We start from the raw sequence: 23,434 nt of genomic DNA, 5'->3' as shown, positions 1-23,434 counted from the left end.
GGTGCCACCGGTCGCCGACGCCCCCGCCATCTAGGCAAGCGGTTGGAATTAAAAAAAAATGCTTGCGCACATAAAGATAATAGAAGGTTGCCGTGGTTTTCCGGGAAAACGCTACGAAGACATTTCACGCGAAAGGCACGTAATTGTTAAATAAATGAGATTTCCCAATAGAATGTATTACGTCCGTTTATTTCTTAATCAACTACCGTTTGTTTACTTTTTACATGGTCACGAGATTCTCGAATGTCGTTTCTCAATGTCGCCATCAGAGGGCGGCCGCCGGCAGTTGATTATTATAATTTCTTTATTAGAAGTTAATTCAAACAATAGGAGCTTGTCCAGTTTCGAGTGTCTTCGTTTCTGGAAGGCGGGAATTGGGGCTGGGTTATTTACGAATATCCAATACGTAGAAGATATATAATTCTTCTCCGTTCTATTACTCTTCGATTTTGTTTTAATTTCAAATAATATAGAAGTCTTCAATCATACCTATACACTATCTATGTAATACCTACTTAAGTAAATATTTCCCGTGTAAATATTTCTATAGATTTGAGTTCATTGATCTTGTTTACTTCGGTTTGTGGATGTGCGGGCACCATCTGTAGTTATTTACTTCGGAGTCATATAAAAATATTTTAAATCCACATGTATGTACGAAGTATAGCGGTTGCATTCGGGCTTAAATGAATTAGTTTATTTCTTTACTTCGTCGAGAATAATAGGGATGCATTTAAATGCATGAAAAAGTACTTCTCCATAAGTTTATATTTCGTTGCATTCCGAACCGCCTCCTCTATGGTTATGCAAAGTGGGTTGCTTTCGTGTCATCTCCATACTCACGGCATTCCACCGCGAAAACTGCTACGTAGACGAAAACAGATTGCAGAGGAGTTGTCAAGATCTGTGCTTTAATAAAAATGCCATGGACAAGGATTGCGTTGCTTCGACGAATATAACGCGATCCATTTAGCCGCGTACTGGCGATGTGAGAATATCGATCGAATCGAGTAAATACTTTTTATTTATTTAAAAAAAAAGAGGATAACTTAAGAAAGATGGAAGAAAGTTCAGTATTGTGGATGCTATCCCTGGTAATGTTGATCGGCTCCTGTATAGCTGGATCGTTGCCCCTAGTTATGAATTTGTCCGAGGTAATTCTGCTCTTCTTCGCATGATAGACAGAGAGATAAGAGACTTTGTGCTTTATCTATCGTTTCCTGTAATTGTCACGCACTTGAACTACTGGTTACAGATCCTACAAAGAACTCCATGACCATGAACATCATGAACCTTTAATCTTTCTAGGACAAATTGCAACTGGTTTCGGTACTCGGTGCTGGGCTTCTAGTAGGCACCGCGTTAGCCGTGATTATACCCGAGGGTATAAGGGCATTGTTTACCGGCGAAAGCAATGGCGATGCAGGATTTCACAGTTAGTACCTTATAGTAATCGAATCACGCAAACTCTACGTTTCTTTTTTTCTACGAAGAATATTAAGCGGCACGTTGATATCTTCGTCTGATTGATTTACTTGAGAAGTTCTCACGTGTTAATTTTTTTATTCTTAATGTGTTCTTGATCTTTATGTTTTTAGATGATCCTCACTCCTTAATAGGCATTAGTTTAATACTTGGTTTTGTATTTATGCTTCTGGTTGATCAGTGTTCAGCTAGAAGGAGCGGAGGAAGAGAAAGGAGTGTTACCGCTACTTTGGGCCTTGTAGTTCATGCAGCAGCTGACGGAGTAGCGCTAGGAGCTGCTGCGACTACATCGCAGGCTGACGTAGAATTAATTGTATTTTTAGCAATAATGCTGCATAAGGTAAAAAAAAATAGATCGAACAGAGGCGAATGGAAGATATAGAAGAATTTCTAATGTACGTTAAATAAGCGAGCTTAAAAATCTCTTGTAGGCACCCGCTGCGTTCGGCCTCGTATCATTTTTACTTCACGAGGGCGTAGATAGAAAAAGGATAAGTAGACACCTTTTAGTATTCTCTCTCGCTGCGCCATGTCTTGCTCTTGTAACATACTTTGGTATCGGGAAGGTAAACCGTATTTATATTTTAGCAACACGATCGGTACCGTTCGCGTGCTTGAAACATGGCTAAATGTTAATATAATGTTATCTGTTTCAGGAAGGAAAAGAAACGCTTAGTAATGTCAATGCGACTGGCGTAGCAATGTTATTTAGCGCAGGTACATTCCTATACGTGGCAACTGTACACGTTCTGCCAGAACTAATGACAAGAAATAGCAACTATACACATCTGCCGACTGCCGAAAGTGTAACAGTGTCTTCTCCTGGTCTTAAAGTTAAAGAAATATTAGTTTTAGTGATGGGCTCATTTTTACCCGCATTAATCACAACTGGCCACCATCATTGATTAAACATCGTACAAAAGAACGTATATACTCTGTACGTGTAACTATAATTATAGTATACAACGTGTTCACTATGTATACTATAAAATATCCCCCTCATTAAAGGGTATAATTTTCTAACAAGCTCTATGATTTTTATCTGAGATCACGAAGTGATGTATGGGGGATTTGTCGATTTAGACATCCCCTTCGATGATAAGTGATAAACTTTCATGTAATGTATATAACTGTAGAAAGGGTCATAATCATTATACATTTGTATAAATCTAAAGACAGAGGTATAGGATACCGAACTACATATGTAAAGTAACAGAAAAGGAGCACTTCGAATAAGTTTCCATGTTTCAATGATGCCTCGTAAACATTATTTATTAGCAAATTAAATTTTTTATACAGAACAGTAAATTTCTCTCTTTACATAATACTTCATGTTGTTACTGTTACAATATACTTCCCGAAGTATTTGTAAAAAACAAAATATATCTTAAGAACTACATTTCATATTCTTATTTAACGGTTCCTGTTTGGCGCTAAATATGTACATCTTCATGAACTAAATTTTTACTTATACAATACGCAGAAAAAGAAGTTTTATTATCTGTGTACTTCGACTTGATCATTCTTTAATCATTCTGTTGACAATCGACGTCTGGCATTGATTCTTCTGCGCGCATTTTTCAGCGACGTGAAAATATTTCATATCTCCGCGGAGCTGTTGAATTTATCAAAACGGGGAATTACGGGGAGACTGTGGGAGAATCGAGATGTGTATAGAAAGCAATGTGTAAATGTGACGTGCGTTTGGTGAACGATCTGAACGATTATTTTCAGATAAGAGGAGTGGAGTGCTTTGAAATTCGAGCGCTAGTATAGCCGGCGCGTGTGTTCCGGAACTTGGGGTGACGATCGTATCCTTTGTTATCACAAGCCCGTGGTGGGCATACAGCTGTAATTCACAACAATGGTGGTGCCGGTCGTGTTTTAGGTTAACCGTTGCGTGGCTTCGAGTAAACTTTAGTCCAATTAGCGTTGTGAAAAATGGACAATAGGATCACAATATGTGACCCGGACGAAGAAGAAATCGACAATGAGATATTTGGAGATATTGAGCCGGTCACGTGGATCAACGACGATCCGAACTATGACTTGGACGAAATCAACATGTTCTTCCATAGGGTGGACTCTGATCAGATTATATACGAGGAGAAAAAGAAAAAATGTAAATTTATCGGTAAATATGTTATGGGTGATGTTCTTGGTGAAGGTAGTTACGGGAAGGTGAAAGAAGTGCTGGACTCAGAGACACTTTGTCGTAGAGCCGTGAAAATTTTAAAAAAGAAGAAACTTCGTAGAATCCCGAACGGAGAGCTTAACGTTCAACGGTACGATAAACAAAATATATTCCTTTGCGATTCTCTCTACCCTTGTTAGAAGGATTCTTATAAAACTATTCATCGTTAGTGTTCTATGTTAGGTTGGTGCACATGAAATGTTGTTTCTCCAATTAAACTTCAAAGGCATGTAACTTTTCTAAAGTCTCATACGTTTCATTCAGATGGAGAATAGGAAATTTTTTAACGAAAGGTCATGGGAATACAAGCGCGAAGACATCCCATTCGTCGTGGTATTAAATTTTCTCTCGCGAATCTTTGTACACGAGTTTTATGTTATCGTGTAGGAGAATCCATTTCGGCCTATTCGCTAATGCATTCCTTGTATTGCTATACCCCTTTTTAGGTACTCAATTCATTTCTTCCATTGTTTTCTTCGCTTCAGCAGCCTGTACATGTTATTGTGTATTAACATTCGAAGATGATGAAGACAATAATTTGTATGCATCAACTTAATATGTACATAGATTGCGATGGTAATCAGAACTGGACAATTTATGTATACTACATTAAGTAGTGCTATTTGTCCTTTACTTGAAAAGAAAATAGAAGGCGGAAGTGTACTTTCATGATTTTTCAAACAGTAAATGCAATGTAAATACTTGGGATCGCATCATTCGTATAGCATACTATTTATAACAATTGTCTGTATGTATACAGCATCAGGAACTTACTGATAGAATTTCGCAGTCTTTCGTAGTTCGCATAACATTTTCTTCTATAAAGATCGCATCGATATGTAAAAATAATATATAGCCTTTCTGTTTAAGTCTTTTCTATAATTACTTCCTGCAATTCTAAATACTATTTGTTCACATTCGTTAACAGGGAGATAAAACTATTAAGGATATTAAAACATAAGAATGTAATTAACCTTGTAGATGTTTTATATAATGATGAAAAGGAGAAGATGTACCTAGTTATGGAATTTTGTATATGTGGATTACAGGTAAAGTTTAAAAGCCTTATACGGTCTATTTCAGAATGCGTTGCATATATACACCAGTAACGATCGATAGTCGATTATATATGTAGTTTCAGTTATAGTCCGTGTGAAAACTACTGTAGCACTTATTAAATACTCGTCATAGTTTTGTTAAGATTCGCTTGTGCCAATAACATATTTCTGAGAAACATAAAACAATGAATAACACAACAGTTTTGTATAGTTGAAAAGAATCTGTTACTTTACGCAAACTTTACGTAACATAACAGCTTGCATGATATTAACAACAATTAGATCTTTATTTATTAGACCTTTTACAGGATATGTTGGGAAGCACGCCGCTCAAGAAGCTTCCGCTTTGGCAAGCACATGACTATTTTTGTCAGTTGTTGGATGGTTTAGAATATCTCTATAGTAAAGGGATCGTACACAAAGATATAAAACCAGGAAATTTGTTGCTAGCTTTAAATGGTACCTTAAAGATTAGTGATTTCGGAGTTGCAGAGGTATATATTTCGATGTAGCCTTTCGATCTTTCTTCTTCAATGCAGTCCGCCGAAGACTATTTTAAGATCTTTACAATTCTGTATCTCTCCATCAGGCATTAGATATGTTCTCTGAAGACGACACATGTAAAATGGGACAAGGTTCGCCAGCATTTCAGCCTCCCGAGATTGCAAATGGCTGTGAAACGTTTTCTGGTTTTAAGGTAGATATATGGAGCAGTGGAGTTACGCTGTAAGTGGATTTTATAGTAAAAACCTGATTGCAGTATACGTTGTTAATCTGTTTTAATTAGAACTTATTACCCGTTCTTCTAATAGAAATATGCATATTTTATAGGTACAATATAATAACAGGTCAATATCCTTTTCAAGGCGATAATATTTATAAATTATATGAAAATATAGGAAAAGGTGAATATACAATACCTGAAGAAGTAGAAGAGCCTTTGAAATCCCTTATACAGGGAATGTTACAAAAAGATGCGGATAAAAGATTTACATTAAAAGAAGTTAAAAAGCATCCGTGGACTATATGCAGGCATCCTAGAAATCAAGAAGAAGTGCCTATACCTTCTCTTAAAGGACATAAGTGGCACAGTATGACTGTATTACCGTACCTGATGGAATATCATTACGGGGGTGACGACAATCCTACGTATTACACTGAACATCAGTTGAACGGTATGTACCTTCTGTGCTCTTACTTTGCATCGTGCAGTATGGTATTACAGTTATGTATATGATTTAATGATTCCACTGAGGGTTACATTCTCCTTTACAATCTCCCTTCTCCTTTCTTTCTCTTCTCTTTTCATTTTTTTGCAACCTATCCTTATTCTCTATCCTTACTCTTATTCTTATCCTATTTTTATCCTATTTTCGCTCTCTCGCCGCTGTCGCTCTCTCGCACCGCTCTCTCGCCCTCGCCGCTTTCCCCTCTCTTAGCCTACTCTTATTCTACGCATATCCTACGCTTTCGCCTCTTACAATACTCTTTTCCTCTTCCTACTTAACGCCTATTCCCGCCACGTTCGACTTTCATTTTCTTTCTTTCACTCCTTCATCCCTCCCTTCTTCCCTCCCTCCCTCCAACTTCCTCGCCCGCCCCTCCTCTTTCCGTCTAACTTCTTCATCCATTCCTCTCCTTTGCATCTTTTCTACTCCTCTCTCCGCGTCCTCTCATCCCCCAGCACATAGTCTATTACCGTTTCCCCCCTTCCTCCCGTGTATATCATAGTTATGTATCGAAGCTTATATTTCCATGTTATCATAGTATTTAATATTTTATGTATGTACCTGTAACTAATATGAAGGTAAGACGCATGCATGGGATTATTTAAAATACTTTTGATATCGATACATTTGTTGCTTAAAGTATTATGACTGAGAACCAGCATTCGTACGATAGAGTATCGCTAAAGAATTATTACAAGTAGGACGATAACATTGCCTAGTGTACATGTTCTATCGGTTTCATTTGTAACTATGTTTTAACAAAGTGTGCACAGTATCTGCATGCATTCGTTTGTGAAATGAAATATCTATGATATCTTTAATTTTATTTCTATTAAAAGAATAATTATCAAAACGAGTAACAAAATGAAACATTCTGCCAAGAGTTGTATAAAAATGTATCAATTTCCCGGCTAAAGATAATTGTAAAATAGGTATATGATTGGAGAAAGAACTTCATCTAGGCGAATTTTAATCATTAAAAAAAGAACAAAGTAGATAGACAATTCAATAAAATATAGCTTTTGCTTTTTCAGATTCTAAACGGAATACTGAACAATCTTTTTCAAATCGACTACTAGTATTCTTATCAAAGACATGCACCATTCTGTAACAATGACACACTTATATCTGCCTATGATGTTGCGAGCTGACAGAAACGGGTACTCTCTATATAGTGTACACCCTGTTTTTACCCCTATATATTTTATAAAATGTACAATGTTATATAACGCGAATATTTTAACGAAATATTTAACTCGACAATGTCCGCTTTGAATAGCCCTACGTGTAAGCTTTTGCAATGTGCCACGCATGTACTAAATCGAGCGGCAACGTGACAATTCTAGGAAAAGATTTTTTTTTTTATTTCGTATATTGCATGATTAAGCATAACTGTCGGTCATGATTTACTGATCTAGAGTTACTGAGAGATTTGAAAGGAATTAACCCTTGCCGCAGAAGTATGTAACAAGTGTTAATTGAGTTTTCCCCTTTATCTAGAAGAGAAAAGGCTTCAAGAGATGGACAGAACCAGTGAAGACCAAAAAGTCACGTGGAATAGTCATAATAGCAAACCAAATTCGCATCAAAGCAAACGGAGATGGCGCAAACCAATATCATGCATTAGCGTTAAAAAGTTCCCATCTTGCAAGCCATCGTGATTTCACTCATTGTCACGCTTATTTTTTATTATATACTTTTCTGACCACGTCAGACACAAAGTTTCTCTGCGGCGGAGATGACTGAGAGTAAAAGTGCTAAAACGCTAAACGGTCGCCTAGCCGCAGCTCGAATTGAGTATAAAATTTCAACTAATTCATACAAAAAAAAAGAACATTAAATGTAAACATTTGTGATATTAACATTAAATAGTCATAGTAGATAATTCATCATGCTCTATTAATTATGAGGTTAATTACTCTACATCCAAATAAAGTGATTTTCTTTCACGTGCCATAATGAAGTTACAATTATTAATGGTATCTGTTGTAGAAAATTTGTTTTCAAAACTCTTTCTTGTCGTCACTTTTTCGTTCACTTAGATAGTAATGAAAAAGCTACGCAAAGAAAGCAGCACAGGAATTTGTGAAATTACTTTTAACAACGATTCATATTATCTTCGTTTGTTGGGATAGAAACTTGCGCTACTTGTAAATTCAAGGTGTGTCACCCTAAAAGTAACGTGCGTAGTATTTTTATTAGTTTCGACGTTGTTAAGCGAATAACATTGTGTTCATTTTATTCCTAAATTCGAAAGCCTCAGCTTCTGTTTATTACAGGAAAGTCTTCACGATTCTCGATACGTTACTTGTGACATAGAAACTCTGTATGGTCAGTCCCGGATGTATGCGTGCTGATCAGGTCTGACCACTCGCGTACAAAGAGAACGAGGACAGTGAATGGAATGCGCCAAGGGGTGAGTGAGGTAGAATAGCAGCGAGGGACCCTGAGTTTACTTTCCACCAGTGCGCGGATAGTAAAGAGTGGCAAGGTCTGCTTATGGAATAAGTCTTGCTTCAATGAAAATTTAAACTCGTATTTTAGATTGATGAGTAGTCTAAATACCACGCCAGATTAGAAGATTGCGTTTGTACTAATTTGTGTTAGAAAAATCTCACTAATCCATTTTCATGAAGATGTAATGGAAAATATAGATAATTGAATTTTCATTGCTGAATGACGCAGCCCGCGTGCTAGCTTTATAACTCTAGAGCGTTGACGCTTGGTTGACGCACAACTACACGTGGTCGAAGGGTTGCTCGCAGTGATGCCAGAACCGTGGGTTTTCGCCCACGGGTGCTACCCCCACTCTATGATCAAGCGTACCCCCATTCTACGACCAAGCGTACCCCCTTCTAGCGCTTGTACCGCACTACACAAGCATACCCTACCTTCTGGCCGTGTGCCGTACGCGCTGCCTGACCCGGCGCTCTTCGCCCAGAATTCATTTCACCGAGATCCTAGAGCTTGGGTCGCAAACAACAAATCCGAGGTTCAGATCCCGGTGCGAAGAGTCTATCTTTTTCATTAATTATTCTCTAACTTCTCCCTCTATATTCTCAGTAGAATAAAAACTTGAAAACTGTTAATTTACAAAGCATTTTCGCAGATGGCTAATGTGCGATGTTGCTCCTCTGCCTTTTTTATACATAAACAGAAATAAATCTTTGAAATGCTACTTACAAAATAAGCTCCTTTCTAGAATGAACTCTTTAAAATTCACCTCACAATGAACAGTTAAAAGAATCGGTGATTTCCGTCTCAGGTAAGCGAGTCGCCCGCTCCGCTATTACGGTCGGCTTACCACTCGCACCCCGGATTACTGTAATGAGGTTTGAAAATGATATCGACAGGTCTCGTACCAGTCTCAATAATATCAGTTATACCTACAGAAGAGTTTTAGAGGGAGAAGTTAGAGAATAATTAATGAAAAAGATAGACTCTTCGCACCGGGATCTGAACCTCGGATTTTCTGTTTGCGACCCAAGTTCTAGGATCTCGGTGAAATGAATTCTTGGCGGAGAGCACCGGGCCAGGCAGCGCGTACGGCACACGGCCAGAAGGTAGGGTATGCTTGTGTAGTGCGGTACAAGCGCTAGAAGGGGGTACGCTTGGTCGTAGAATGGGGGTACGCTTGATCATAGAATGGGGGTAGCACCCGTGGGCGAAAACCCACGGTTCTGGCATCACTGAGTTGCTCGCACTCTCGCGCAACTTGGCGAAACATGTGGTGGGGATGGTCGGCACGCATACAAGGAGGGGAGAACAACGCGGGATCACTTCTCAGTTGTAGTTTTGCGTTGTGTGGTCGAAAGGGACCCGCTATTCGAGGAGATAAGTTGCTTGGTGCTGGTTGATGTCAAACGCGTGTTACAAACATCGTTTTTAATGGACACTGAGAAGTTTCCTCTAACATATGTACATGTTGAGTATTTTATATATAATTGTTTAGAAAACATGATCTGTGTTGGTAGATTCTGCATATAGTATAGTATTATCATCGTGAGATGACTTGTGAACACTTAACACAATGCTTGTAACATGACTTAATACATAACAGATATCGATTCTCCTATGATACAAAAATATAAGGATTGTTTCACATGCATACTTACAATAGATATTAACAAAGCGTACTTGAGTATTATTAAGGATAAATACGGTATTGTTGATTGTTTGAACTTTGTACAGTGTTCAAAATTCGTGCTTTAAAAGTATATAAAATATTGTCTATGTGGAGTGATAAACCTGGCATACGTTGAAATATCTTTGTATGCGAACACGTTACACACACACACACACAAACACATACACAAAGAGAGAGAGAGAGAGTGAGAGAGCGAGAGTTATTTCAAGTACGAATTGTAAATTTAAGATTTCAAAAAGAATATGCGTTCGACCAATTTATTTGGGGCAAAGAAGTATTGCATACCTGACACGCTTCCACAACAGAATTATTTATTTTATAAAGGAAATATTACCAATTGCTAAAGTCTAATGGAAGTTTTATTATGGCAAGAATAAGTATATTCTTTTTAGGATAAGGCAAGGTCAAATGATATCGTTAACGATATTATTTTAAACACTCTCATTTCGTCTGCGTAATTTATGTAGAAAGGAACAAAGGCATAGCAGAAATGTTATAAAATTACGTGTCGTATTAATATTCGAATTATAATGAGTACGAAGTTGAGATCATTCTTTCTTTAAAGAAATTAAGGTGCCTAAATACTGCCAAGTACTCGAAGCACACGGGAAAAAGTGGTACTTTTTTCTGATTGTACATATTATAAGTATATATTGTCCTTATCTTCGTATAAATTACAACCACACAAGATTTGTAGTTACGTTCGGTTACGCGAGTAAGGACGGAATAGAAATGATAGTACTAGTTCGTATCAGATTTATGTGATAATCTGAATCTTGTTTTTCTTCTGTGAAATCTTTTTACTGTAAGATTGATTACGTACGATATATTGCAATAACATATGGAGCGTTGAATAAGAACTGTATGATAATAACTTTATGACAAAGTGAAATGTGTACATTGATGATGAGACGCGATAACGAAATTTGTATATTTCTCTGTTAATTTTTTTTTTACTTCCGGTACTCCTCAAATTTAGAAATCTACAGAATAAAAATTATCAAAACCGATATCAGACTCGAAGGGAAAGTGAATTTATACACACAGAAATATATGCGCATTATGCTTGCATATCCTTAGTATACTACGTTCCCTAATATCTTTTTCATATACATATTTAAAATTGTCTATTTCATATTGAAATATATCGACACGTGTAATGCGTTAACAGGCTCAATTTAATTTTGAAGTTACCTGTCGATTTAATTACAGAGCTCACGTTCAATTACTCTTTGCCATTCTAATTGTAAATTTATGCAAATATCCCGGAGACATGAAGCTTTCGTTTGAGAATTAATGAAAATATTAGAGTTAATAGATTAGTTCCTCAAGTTTGGTCAGCCATTGAATTATTTAAACAAGCCTCCATTGTTCCCGTACGTTGTGCTATGATTCCAACAAATTTCAAAGTATGTCGCCAATAATGTGCTCGGCATTAAATACACTTGTACGCATAATAAGTAGTATTACTATGAAAACGACGAATTTGCGATGAACAATTGTTTGATACAGTTGTAGCTTCGATTAGCTTGAATAATTCGAATCGGTATGTTTAATGAATAGAAAATTTACAAGCGCACACAAGGAAGGAATGTTGTTTAAAGAATTTACTGAGATATGTCGTTGCAAGGCATTATATATTCAAGAGATTACCTGTATAAAAAGTATATATTATCATATAGGATTATAATTACCAATGTTTGTTATAGAACATATATTCATAATATTGAGATGTACATTATGTGTGAATGTTGTTTTCCCATTCGATCACTGCCCTTCCTGGTAGGGACGCGTTCGAAATATATTATTCAAAATTACTTCCTGATATTGTTTTGCTGGCAATAGGCGCGAATAGACGTTGATTGTAACTTAGAGCTGTAATATAATCCTATTTATACATAAACAATGAGAACGAAAATTACGCAGTTTGCAATTAAAATTGTAAATATCTTCTGTACGTTATGAGTCTCAGCAAGAAAATATATTTTAAATCCAGATAGTACCAGATGGCTATTTTCTTCGATCGACTCGATTCTATTTAATTTCCATACATATAACACATATTCGTTAGATTATGAGCTTTTTATTACTGGATATTAATACATAGATTACAATTCATAAATACAGAGATATGATCCATGTCGCAAGCGTTTTTCAAGCGCAACAGTGCCTAATATGATGTACACCTTGTTTTTATAGACAATTTAATTTTATATACATATAACAAACTAGACGAACTTTTCAACTATCTGACAGTATATATATGTATACATAGTACATAAATAAACCCCAGCATAAAATAAATTATAAATGAAACATTACTGGGAAGAATATACTTATACACAATACGTTGCCTAATTCCGGAATCAAATATTGATTCGCTTGAAATCAAAGTATACGTATTTCTTTCTAATTCTCATTGAGACAGTAATCGCAAAATAAATAGCTGTGTACATCGTACATTTGGAATGTTTTCGCAATAACGTAAGGTATTACATTATTATGCAGTTACTAACAAACAACAGGCAACCAAATACATACATACATTTACAACGAGTACCTTAATAAACTTTTCTAGTAGTAATAGACACATAGATAGCTATACGGATATACATTAGATACAAGTGGAGGCATAAAAATACATGTTTACATTAACCTGTTATATATATATATATATATATATATATATATATATATAACGGGTTCTCCACATAAATAAATAATTCGGTTTACCATTGTAACATTCGTTAAAAACCCTTTATTACTAATACGAAACAAATCTATCACACTGTAAAACATGGCAATAAATTTAATTCAAAGGAAGCAGTACTCTGCAAGTCGCAGAAATTAATTTATTTTCTATATGGACAACAAATGCACAACTATAGTATTATTATAGTACATGAATCGCCATTGCATTAAATATAACGAAGCTTTCGCTAAAGCTCCTGTAATAAAATAAATAATTTGTAATTTACGAGAAAGTGTACTGTAAATATTCCATTTCAGTTTCGTTCGACAAAAACGTTTCTTTCTCGACTATTATATCTTCTCTTCCCTTTTTTTTTACATTTCAACTGTACATCTGTCATACAACATTTGTTTCTAAATTATAAGATTTGCTTGAAAAATTTGGAAACTACGTACAGCAAATTATCAAGTGCAGATACATAAGGGAGTACCGCGTGACCAAAGGAATTATGAATACTGTATGTTTGGCAAACACCTTGACTTCTTAAGGGGCCATTCTGATTGGCGACCGGGAAAAACGAGTTTTTTTAGGAATTTTTCGCAGGAAAAGTATGCCGACGAATAATTTGGAATTTTAATACAAGTTTGTACTATGTGTTTACTCTATTTTCACATTTTCTTTTTCTGTAATTATAAACACAGTCAGCTCGTATGTGCCCCCAAAGTATGGGTCGCGTGAAAATCTTCTGTCGCCTGGGGACAACGTGTCCCCCCACCTCCGTTTTACCTGAAATAAAAAGTTCGTGTAAATTTTTGTTCAATAAGAATATTGTGTGGTCTGGTAGTAGAATGATCATTGTAAGACATAAACTTCAAAAATATGCGGCCATTGAAAGATAAAACGTCAATGTTTCAAGAAAGATGTACACGATTTTTGTTAATTAAAAGAAAAGTATTTAACATTTTCAGTTGATTCTAGTGCCAGACCTCGCCATATTCTTATTGAGCAAAAATTAACACGAAATTTTTATTTCAGATAAAGTGGAGGTGAGATACAATATCCGCAATCGACTGAAGATTTTCAGGCAACCCATACTTTGGCAGCACTTGCGAGCCGACTCTATTTATATTTCCAAATGAAAAAAATATTAAAATATAGTAAACACATAGTACAAGCTTGTATTCACATCTCAAATTTTTCGCCCCGATACTTCTGCTGTAAAAAATTCCTAAAGAACGTCTCTTTTCCCTGCTCGCCAATGAGAATACCCCCTTAAATCATTTTCTTAAACCACCCAAGGGGAGATAACAAGAAATGCAACTTTTTTTTACTGAAACATTACGAAAAGCATTTGCGTAATATTTATAAATAATTCAAATGCTTTTGCTTATGTTCGTCTACGACACGTATGTACTCTGCAACAATTTCACCTGATCTGCAACTCATTTACGCTTAACGTGCAGTTAAATGCAATTTGGTTACGTATGCACTGTGCACTATTCTTCAATGAACAGTATCTAATTCATTTCTACATAAATAATTACAATATTGAATTAAGTACTTATTACTCTAGCCCACCTTCTTCTTCTAATTTCGACAGGAATTTCGGAACTCTGTAATTTGATTCCACTTGGCGCGTCATATCTATCAGACCCAGCAACTTCTTTATACCGATAAATATTCTGCAACAGGCCATACAAAGATTATACATTAATGTTCATCCGTTTATATAAAGGACACTATTCTCTAATTTATTATGAGAGATATACCGTTTCCCTTGAAGTTTGGCATGCAAATATGCCATTTCGTCTTTGGTGAAGAGATCCACTTCTTCAAGAACGCGTAGGAGATGGTCAGGTGTCGACAAGTTTGGTACATGAAGATTTGTACTAAAGGCTGATAACATTTCCATATCGTCCAATACTTGCCTGTGGGAATCACATTAATCATGCTTATTGTTCTTTTAATTACCGCCATTGCTCACAACAAATTTTACTAAACGATAAGTGTCTTACCTGCGGCTGGTAGTACAAAGAATCAATAATTTGCGACCACGTGGCGGTTGCTTTTTCAATAGAACTAAAAGCGCTTGTAACGTTAAGTTAGAGTATCGTGGCCCGATAGAACCGTAATCTAACAAACGCTCGATATTGTCCACTAAAATGCAACTAAGCTGCGAGCGATATGCATCGTCGAATATCTGAAAAAGATTCATTTGCTGCTGAGTTAACTTCCCCGTTTCAACTATTAGAGAATAGAAAATATCCTCGAAGTGATACGTTACCTTTCGGATTGAGAGGCATTTGGCAGATTCGGTGAAACCGACCATGTCTTCCGGTGTGCACACTTTGACGAGCGGGAAGTCGGAGTTCTTGGCTATCTGAGCAGCCAGAGCCGTCTTTCCACTGTTCGGTGGCCCCTCCAGTAGAACTGATACAAGACCAGAGCCCTCGGTGGAGCGAGCCTCTTGAATGTAGAGATTGCCATCGGACAAAATTTCTGCCACTGGTTTGCCCCAGTTGATGATTCCACGTATGAGGAGATGCTCCAAGGTTTCTGCGCTTGTACCGAATGCCTAGAGCACGTAACATAATGTATAAGGCTTTGTCGCAGCGGATACATCGCTAACATTATTTAAACTTTTCTTAAATCACTCACAGGTTTAATGTCGTTTTCTAGAGCATGTAGGAAATCAGTTCTTGAAACCATAAGTTTCTCCATTGCGGCAGGATCCACTTCGACCTTGCTGGAAGCTTTGATCAATCTGTTCATAGCGGTACTTTGCGCAGCTCTAACTAAACCTTCCAATTCTGCACCGCTGAAATTCTTAGTTCGCGCAGCTAGTTCTTTTAAATCGACATCGGGAGCTATCTTCTTGTAATCTCTCATTCTGGATGTATGAATGTTAAGGATCTGGCTTCTTCCGTGCTCATCTGGTAGACTGATTTCCATTTGCACCTTTAGAGATATAAGAATCATGTTTAACTAATGACGATTTGAAATATCTCCTTTAAATCGGATTTATCTTTCACTTATAATTAAAAGGCACCTCTAATCGACCGGGTCGTAGCAAGGCTTCGTCAATCATATCTCTTCTGTTGGTCATGCCAATGACAAGAATATTGTTTAATTGCTCGACACCATCGATCTTTGCAAGCAGTTGATTGACAACAGTATCGTGCACCCCTGTATTCCCAGCAACGCTACCACGAGATTTACAAATAGCATCGATCTCGTCGAATATAATTATATGCAATCCGCTGTTGGGTCCAAGCTGAAAAGCAAGTTTTATTTATCAATGCTATGAGAACACTGTTGCAACAGAGCGTCTGTTAAGGGCTGAAGTTATCTTTGTACCCTCTTTTCTTCGTCTTCAGCATCGGCGAACAACCTTCTAATATTAGCTTCGCTCTCTCCGACATACTTGTCCAAAATCTGAGGACCATTGACGATTTTAGGCTCCCTGGCATTTAACATAGTCCCTATCTGCCGTGCCATCAACGTTTTACCGGTACCCGGCGGGCCATAAAGTAAAATCCCTTTCACGTGCTTGCAACCCAATTGAGTCACGATTTCCGGCGGAAAGACGCGAGACGCGAATGCTCTTCGGAAGATCGCGCTAAACTCTGTGTCCAGCCCTCCGATTCCCATTTTCTGGAAGTCCCAGTCTGGGTTGATAATGGACTGTCGCACAACCTTCCCTTTCGCTTTGCCGACTAGATTCAAGCTTGAGTTCTCGGCTTTTTCAAATTGAATAACGCTATCGCCCAGGCAGCGACCCATTTGAGTCTTCTTGGGCACTGTGTTCTGGCCAGAACTTATGGCAGAAAGATCAGCGGCTTCCAAGCTCTTCACCACGAGACCAAGCATCTTCTTATCCTTGAACTGAAACACCAACTGCTGACCGACAGTGAATGCCTGCCCAGAGAATTGTAATAAAAAGTCCTTAGCCATTTCATCAGTATTGTATGGTTCCAAAGTGGTTCTAAAACAGATCGCGTTACAAGTTACAATTGTGCTCATTACTTTTATCAGAAAGTTCCTTTGAATCCCATGCAGACAGGTAAATTGACATTAAATACATACGACTTCTTTTGCAAAAAGTCAGCTTCCAATACAATATTGCATAAGCACTCTGTATTCGAAGTCGGGTTGAAGTGATAAGGTCGTACTTCGATATCCTGATTAAGGGAAAGCGTGCCCCATTTTCTTTGGGGCAAACTGAATCCCACGGTTCCCCTAGGTACCTCATGGTGTCTTTTCACAGTGAATACGAAATGATGATTTGGTGTGGTCGTGACCTCGATATGCCTGAAAAGTATAATTATGCAAATAAAGTTTGAAATATATAGGACCATTAAGAACTAACTGCTCGATGCTCTAGCATCGCACTGACATACAAGTGGAAATGATATATGATAATTTAAATGCAGACTGTTTAACAGTATAACTCGTATAAATATAATATTACCTGGTCCACTTTAAAATGATTATTATTAGAACTTTAAAGGTTAAATAACAATACAATTAGTCAGAAGTTTCTCTAAACCCTACATATCACGTTGAATCGTTTAATTCTCGAATCCTATTATAGCTATTAAATCAATGAATGACAAAGATATTTGGGTGTACCTGACATCATCCTGAAAGTCATCTGGATTGATTATAGCACAGTTAGAGATACTGAGTTCATCTGTGGGGCATCTCACTGCTTTCATTCTCTGTGAATGAACGAATTTCATCGCTTAAACATTGAATAACACTTATCGAGTGCATGTGAACTTTCATAGGGGAAAGTATTGATGAGGCTTGGTACGAGGAGGGGGTAGACAGAAATAGTTCTATTCGGATGTGTTTTAAATTAAATGCCTCTTATATTTATTGCGACCAATGCACGAGGCGACAGATAAATCGAGATAATAGTCACTTTTTATTCAGACTTACCATTGCTGACATCTTTTTTGACAGAATCTTGTAGACACAGGCCCCTACACAGTATGGAACCTGCAATGCAGGATATCAGTCAGTACTGTCAGCACAACCAATCTTAGAAACTTAAAGTTAAACGTAAAAACGTTGTAGCGCTAGAGACCTTGTTCGTGTTTGGTAGTGCTGTTGCGCGATTCTGTGGGGATTTTGTATTTACACGGCCGGTCCGTGCCCGTGGAATGCTTAGTGTTGGCTAGAACCGTGATTTGTGAATCACGAGTGATCCGATCACGTTCGTTCCCAATCACGGTGATTTTTCACAGTGATCCGTGATTTTCGTGATCGTATCTGATTGGTGCAGGCAGAACAGTGATCCGTGATCGCTTCTGATTAGTGCAGGCAGAACGGTGATCCGTGATCGCCTCTGACTGGCGCAGGCAGAACAGTGATCGCTTCTGATTGGTGGACAGTATAACTGCTCTTTGCACGCACCACATAACCTGTATATTCTATATTAACGACGTCAAAACAGAAATGCGAGTTAATCGCACATATTAAAGGAATAATGAGGATCAGTGAATTATATAGAATAAATTAATAATGATGAATTGCAAAGGTAAGTTTAATTTTAAATTTCTGTAGACTTCATTCTATAAAATATATATCTATCTACAAAATAACATATAATATATAATATAAATACACACATAGAAATTTTATAATTTATATAAGGTATAAAAACTTAATACGAATAATCTCACATACTTAGTATAAATATAAAAAAAATTAATAAGTAATAAATATATACGTGATATAATTCTTTAAAATTGTACGTAATATAAATACACTAACAAATATTTAAACTAAAAATAAAAAACAATATAATATAGAATAATAAAAAACTATGTATTAACATGTAGGAATAATAACATAGATAATTTTTTTGATTCTAAACCGTTTCTCTTCTCATTTAAAATTAACCCTGCCTTTGAAAATATTCTCTCGCACGGTACTGACGTGGCCACAATACAAAATGTTTGATCTATTAATTTTGTTAATATTGGAACCTGAAATTTGTGATTGTTCCACCAAATTAGTGGGTCCTTATTTCTATCATAAAACTCTTCCCTTAAATAATTATTTAATTCTGTGAAGATTTTATTTTCTTGAGTTATAGCTTGTGGAGCATTTTTCTTCACATTTTCATTCAATGCATCCCATATTGACAATTCTTCTGTTTCATTTATGTCTGGCATTCGTACATTTGTCTGATGTTCTGCTTCAGTGTTATTTATGTCATCGACTAACAGGTTTTTTATTTCTATCTTTAATATATCTAAAGTTTGTGGTGAGAAAAAAGCATTTTTAAATCGGGGGTCTAGAAATGTGCAAATCTGTATTATAATATTGTTCTCTATATTTTCAAATCGATTTAATATTTCTTCTTCAATATTATATATTACTTGTTTAGCGTTTATTGAAAATTCTTTTTGTTTTAGTTTGTCACATATGTTGTTTAAGCCTGAAATTAAGGGTATCATGATAGATGCTGTAAGATATTGTTCCCCACTAATGATTTTTGTAGCAGATTCTATAGGTTTTAATATGACTACTAATTCGTGCAATATTTCCCACTCTTCATCTAAAATATTTGGTAATTTTTTATTGATTATGGCTATTGTAGCTTTAAATGGATCTTCTAATAATATAAATCTATCTATCATGTAATAGATAGAGTTCCATCTGGTTGGCACATCGAGGATTATTTTTTGGGGATTATTGCCTAAAGTTATCTGGTATGCCTTTAATTTTTCTGCAGCTGTAGTGCTTTTTTTTAAATATTTAACTATTGTTCTTACTTTATCAATCAATGAATCTATAATATCACTATTTAAACTTGATTTTACTATTAAATTTAAATTGTGGGCAAAACATGGAATGTGTTTCCATGTCAAATATGTTACTATCGCGCTTTTCATGTTTGCAGCATTATCAGTTATTGCAAAGTTTACTTTATTAAGCACTTCCCATTCTTCACACGTTGTTTTTAATATATTTGAAATGTTTTGACTCGTATGTGATTTTACTTAAATCACGACCGTGATCGTGATTCTGCGATCACGGTGATAAATCACTGTTAGTGATTTTGCACTCCACCTCTAGCCATGTGGGTAGTTACATTGGGTGCGTTCACCGGACTCAACTGTGGAGTGATCTCACTAGATTTTACTCTGAAGTTGCACGTTTGTGACCCTCCAGGGAGTGATCGGAACAACCTACATTGTATCGTCGCTGATTGGTTGCCGCCATTTGTGGCAAAAACGGAAATAGAGAAAGAAACTGTAAAAAAAGAAAGAGACAGAAATACGGATGGAAAGAGATAGATAAACAAGCAGCTTGGAAAGCAGACGATTTAATGAATGTTTAGGTTATGTTATTTCCGGTTTTGCCACAAATAGTTGCAGTTATGCCGATCACTCCCCAGTTTATAAGCTGTCTTTAAGACGTCTTCAGACGACTGGAAAGTCTGAAAGACGACTTATAGACGACGTGTGCTATCTGAGTCCCTGGAGGATCACTAGGAGCGGTATTATCAGTCGTTGCTTAAGACTAAGGGCGGTATTCTCAGTCGCTACTTATTCTTAAGCAAATGTATAAGCATGCGGCATCCTCTACTAACCTAGTAGTTAGTAAAGGATGCCGAATGCTTAAGACGATCTTAGTCTTAAGCAACGACTGATAATACCGCCTTAGTTCGTTTTCTTCTTGAGCGTCAATCTAGCGGCCGCCAGAAGAACTAGGACGAAAAAGTCACACATTCTGAACAGGAGGCGGAACACCTATCCGCCACTTACACCGTGCGCCAGACTATTCACCTCTGGATAAATTCCCGGCGATCCCAGTTAGTTATCCGCCATTTAAATGCACACCTAACAGCCAGATAGCATACATCAGTTTACATCACTAACTGGGACTTTATCCGAAGGTGGAGAAATCGGCCTACAGTCAGATAGTTTAAATTTACATTAATTTATTTAAGGTATTGTAATTATAATTCGAAATGTGGCTCTGAATTTTTGAAAAGTAAAGGATGATAGGTTAAAGCAGCATTTTGTAGTACTCAATATGCGTATCCCATATTATATATGCCTCCAGGAAAACATGAGAAAAAGGTGTGTGAATTTTACACAGCAGGAAACAGAATTATTGATCGATATCGTAACGAAATATAAAAATATAATAGAAAGTAAGCGAACAAACGCGATGACGTGGAAGCAAAAGAGCGACACCTGGGATAAAATCCAAAATGATTTCAATGCGTGTACTAGCATAGTGCCGCGAAGTTCAAAAACATTGCGATTAAAATATGAATCAATAAAAAGAGAAATAAGAAAAAAATACACCGCACATAAGTACGATGTATTCACGGATGGTAGCAGTGCAGAAAATTCGAGATTTCTGTTACCGTTTGAAGAAAAAGTCTTAGCAATCTTACGATCCACATTCGATAATAATACATACAGTGGTAAGAAAATAAAATAAATGTATATTATTATATATCGTAAAATGTTGTAGTGTAATATTTACAACATTAATGAATGTTATGTGTGGAGGAAGACGTAGTTAATGAAGACATGCAAGTGGAATACGTGGAAGATGAAGGTATATAATTTCTTCTATTAAAAATCTTGTAAAATCTTGTAATGTGCACATGAATACATTATAAAATTTAGGTAGCGGCGCTTCAACATCATAATTCTAGATCGTATCATGAAATTATATATTATACACATAGGAGGAAACGTAAATGTTTTTATTTGTATGCATATGTGCAGATACAGAAACTTATATCCCAGCAATGCCGCAGATGCCAGCAAAAAAACAAACCATGGCATTGCAAATGCCAGGTATGTAAATATGTACGCGATTGACTGTGGCCAAACGGAATGATCACGTGTAATTTTAGGTTTCTATGCATTTATAATATGGATATTATATTTTTGTAAATAGGTGACACAGATGAAATTGATGTGAAAATAGAAGACATGCCCAGACCATCTTGTAACCATGAAATGCAAAATGGTAAGGTGTATGTAATTCATCTTTGAAATGGTATTATAATCCATATTAAAGTAATGTAAATATTTATATCATTTATTTTAGCAGAGCCACAGGTGAATGGAAACACAGAAAGAAGAACAGATACTTACGAGAAATTATTAAAACTCAAAATAGAATGCTTAGAATTGCAGAAACAATTATTGACAGAAGAAAAAGAAGCAAAACTAATAATTAACCAATTAACCATCCAAAATCTAAAGGCGGATCTAGAATTAAAACAATGTAAACTACAAATAGTAAAGACACCCGTTGAGCGTTAAATTAATACTCATTTTTATTTATCTTTTCGTCTCCTCTTTACAACGTTTCTTAAACTAATAGTGCTACTAAATGCGTTTTTCACCAGAGGCACAACCAGGACTTAATCTCGGGGAGAGCCGAGCTGATGATAGCATACAGCTCGCTGATGATATGTATGAAATACTAGCCGTAGTTACTTAACAGTTTTAAACATATAAACAATTAAAGTTTCGTACCTCCTATATTTGTAGGATATAGAAGTATTGCAGAAATTGCGGTGGCGAAGTGGGACGGTTCGTGGATTGTGAATCGACACACCTGCGATCGGCTCACCTGAGATAAAGTTTTTTTTTGCAATTTTATGATGTCAACATCGTGCATGATACGCTTGTATGCGTGCTGAAAATTTCATTGAAATCGATTGATGCAGAAACAAGCAAAGGGCATCGAAATATGTCAAAAATCTTTAGGTTTAGGGGCCGTGAGGATAATTTTAGCGACTTCGTACTCCCTCCCTCTCCCAGTATAAGAATTTGTAAGGTTTGATATTGCAACTCCCTACTTACGTAATATTTTTTAAATTTAATTTTTGCAGTTATTAAAATTCTGTTATAGGTTTATATAATTCATTTAACTCGGTTTCGTGAAATTTAAAGTAAAACTACTTTTCTGGAACATTAATGATAGAATTTGTATTTATTGAACCCCTTATTATAGTTATAGGCTGAAAACTGTGATTTCCCCCACTTTTAACTGTTTGTAGCTCACAGCCACGTTGGCCGATTTCGATGTAATTTTCTACGTGCATACAACTCTTACTTAAATCTACAAACAGGATTTTTAAATTTTCATTACATGCTCCGATATAAAAGTTAAAAAAATAAAGTTCCTTATTTTCTTGGGAACCCTTCTTTGCTTCAAACCAGACAACGGTCGAACGCGACTCGCGTCGTTTGTTTCGGTTTACCTTGTTACGACACAATCGCCGCGGTTTGAACACGGGTCACCCTGAGCCGTCGTCGCGACGTGCCGGCTTTGTCGGCAACCGACTCTATTAGTCGATCACCTTTGGTAAGTGAAACATCCAATTTAAGGGGATACCCTATCCCCGATACTATTGTAATCCGGCCGAAATATTGAGCAATATTTATTAATTCTGTACTCAATACACTTTTTTCAAAATATTCTTCTACTTAATTAATTAAGTAATTTCTTAATTGTATCTTTTGTACAAAAATTTTGCTCCAATATTACGGCTTGCAAACGGGACGCTCGGTGGCGGGTTATAGACTTATCCAAAACAAAAATTCCAAAGAGATTCTTAATCTATTATGATTG

General features: G+C 36.4%; 4 protein-coding genes across 14 annotated transcripts; 3 read left to right on the top strand and 1 right to left on the bottom strand.

The window, feature by feature from the left end:
* Window positions 1-324: 324 nt before the first annotated feature.
* Zip102b (Zinc/iron regulated transporter-related protein 102B) lies at window positions 325-2,882 on the top strand. Of its 3 annotated transcripts, none has more exons than XM_076806646.1 (5): window positions 325-1,154; window positions 1,309-1,435; window positions 1,599-1,825; window positions 1,917-2,051; window positions 2,142-2,882. In XM_076806646.1, exons 1-5 carry the CDS (start codon window positions 1,059-1,061, stop codon window positions 2,388-2,390), a joined length of 834 nt encoding a protein of 277 aa, XP_076662761.1. In that variant the 5' UTR covers window positions 325-1,058; the 3' UTR covers window positions 2,391-2,882. The 3 variants fall into 3 exon arrangements, with proteins under 3 accessions (XP_076662761.1, XP_076662763.1, XP_076662762.1); XM_076806648.1 differs by having other exon boundaries at window positions 329-1,154; window positions 1,256-1,435; XM_076806647.1 differs by lacking the exon at window positions 325-1,154 and adding an exon at window positions 1,198-1,222.
* Window positions 2,883-3,124: 242 nt separating this feature from the next.
* Lkb1 (Lkb1/serine/threonine kinase 11) lies at window positions 3,125-7,919 on the top strand. 4 transcript variants are annotated; one of them, XM_076806615.1, is made up of 7 exons: window positions 3,126-3,770; window positions 4,608-4,728; window positions 5,046-5,231; window positions 5,327-5,463; window positions 5,569-5,912; window positions 7,001-7,126; window positions 7,467-7,608. In XM_076806615.1, exons 1-6 carry the CDS (start codon window positions 3,427-3,429, stop codon window positions 7,075-7,077), a joined length of 1,209 nt encoding a protein of 402 aa, XP_076662730.1. In that variant the 5' UTR covers window positions 3,126-3,426; the 3' UTR covers window positions 7,078-7,126; window positions 7,467-7,608. The 4 variants fall into 4 exon arrangements, with proteins under 4 accessions (XP_076662733.1, XP_076662731.1, XP_076662730.1 ...); XM_076806618.1 differs by lacking the exon at window positions 7,001-7,126 and having other exon boundaries at window positions 3,125-3,607; window positions 4,661-4,728; window positions 7,467-7,919; XM_076806616.1 differs by lacking the exon at window positions 7,001-7,126 and having other exon boundaries at window positions 3,125-3,619; window positions 4,661-4,728; window positions 7,467-7,919.
* A 4,937-nt stretch (window positions 7,920-12,856) lies between these two features.
* On the bottom strand, window positions 12,857-17,861 carry LOC143366486 (vesicle-fusing ATPase 1). The gene is made up of 10 exons (XM_076807602.1): window positions 17,750-17,861; window positions 17,438-17,526; window positions 16,892-17,116; window positions 16,163-16,790; window positions 15,855-16,079; window positions 15,464-15,763; window positions 15,090-15,380; window positions 14,821-15,005; window positions 14,575-14,733; window positions 12,857-14,487 (listed from the first exon to the last, which is right to left on the bottom strand). The coding sequence occupies exons 1-10, from the start codon at window positions 17,759-17,761 to the stop codon at window positions 14,370-14,372; spliced, it is 2,232 nt and encodes a 743-aa protein (XP_076663717.1). The 5' UTR covers window positions 17,762-17,861; the 3' UTR covers window positions 12,857-14,369.
* Window positions 17,862-17,979: 118 nt separating this feature from the next.
* On the top strand, window positions 17,980-22,123 carry LOC143378697 (uncharacterized). Of its 6 annotated transcripts, none has more exons than XM_076830614.1 (6): window positions 17,980-18,350; window positions 20,891-21,260; window positions 21,353-21,397; window positions 21,571-21,642; window positions 21,746-21,817; window positions 21,899-22,123. In XM_076830614.1, exons 2-6 carry the CDS (start codon window positions 20,897-20,899, stop codon window positions 22,114-22,116), a joined length of 771 nt encoding a protein of 256 aa, XP_076686729.1. In that variant the 5' UTR covers window positions 17,980-18,350; window positions 20,891-20,896; the 3' UTR covers window positions 22,117-22,123. The 6 variants fall into 6 exon arrangements, with proteins under 6 accessions (XP_076686729.1, XP_076686728.1, XP_076686730.1 ...); XM_076830613.1 differs by lacking the exon at window positions 17,980-18,350 and adding an exon at window positions 20,646-20,774; XM_076830615.1 differs by lacking the exon at window positions 17,980-18,350 and having other exon boundaries at window positions 20,704-20,907; window positions 20,979-21,260.
* Window positions 22,124-23,434: the final 1,311 nt, after the last annotated feature.

The sequence above is a fragment of the Andrena cerasifolii genome, chromosome 2 (genome assembly GCF_050908995.1).
Source record: "Andrena cerasifolii isolate SP2316 chromosome 2, iyAndCera1_principal, whole genome shotgun sequence".
Lineage (NCBI taxonomy): Eukaryota > Metazoa > Arthropoda > Insecta > Hymenoptera > Andrenidae > Andrena > Andrena cerasifolii.
Note: the sequence above shows the minus strand (reverse complement) of the source record. Positions and strands in the feature narration are given on the sequence as shown.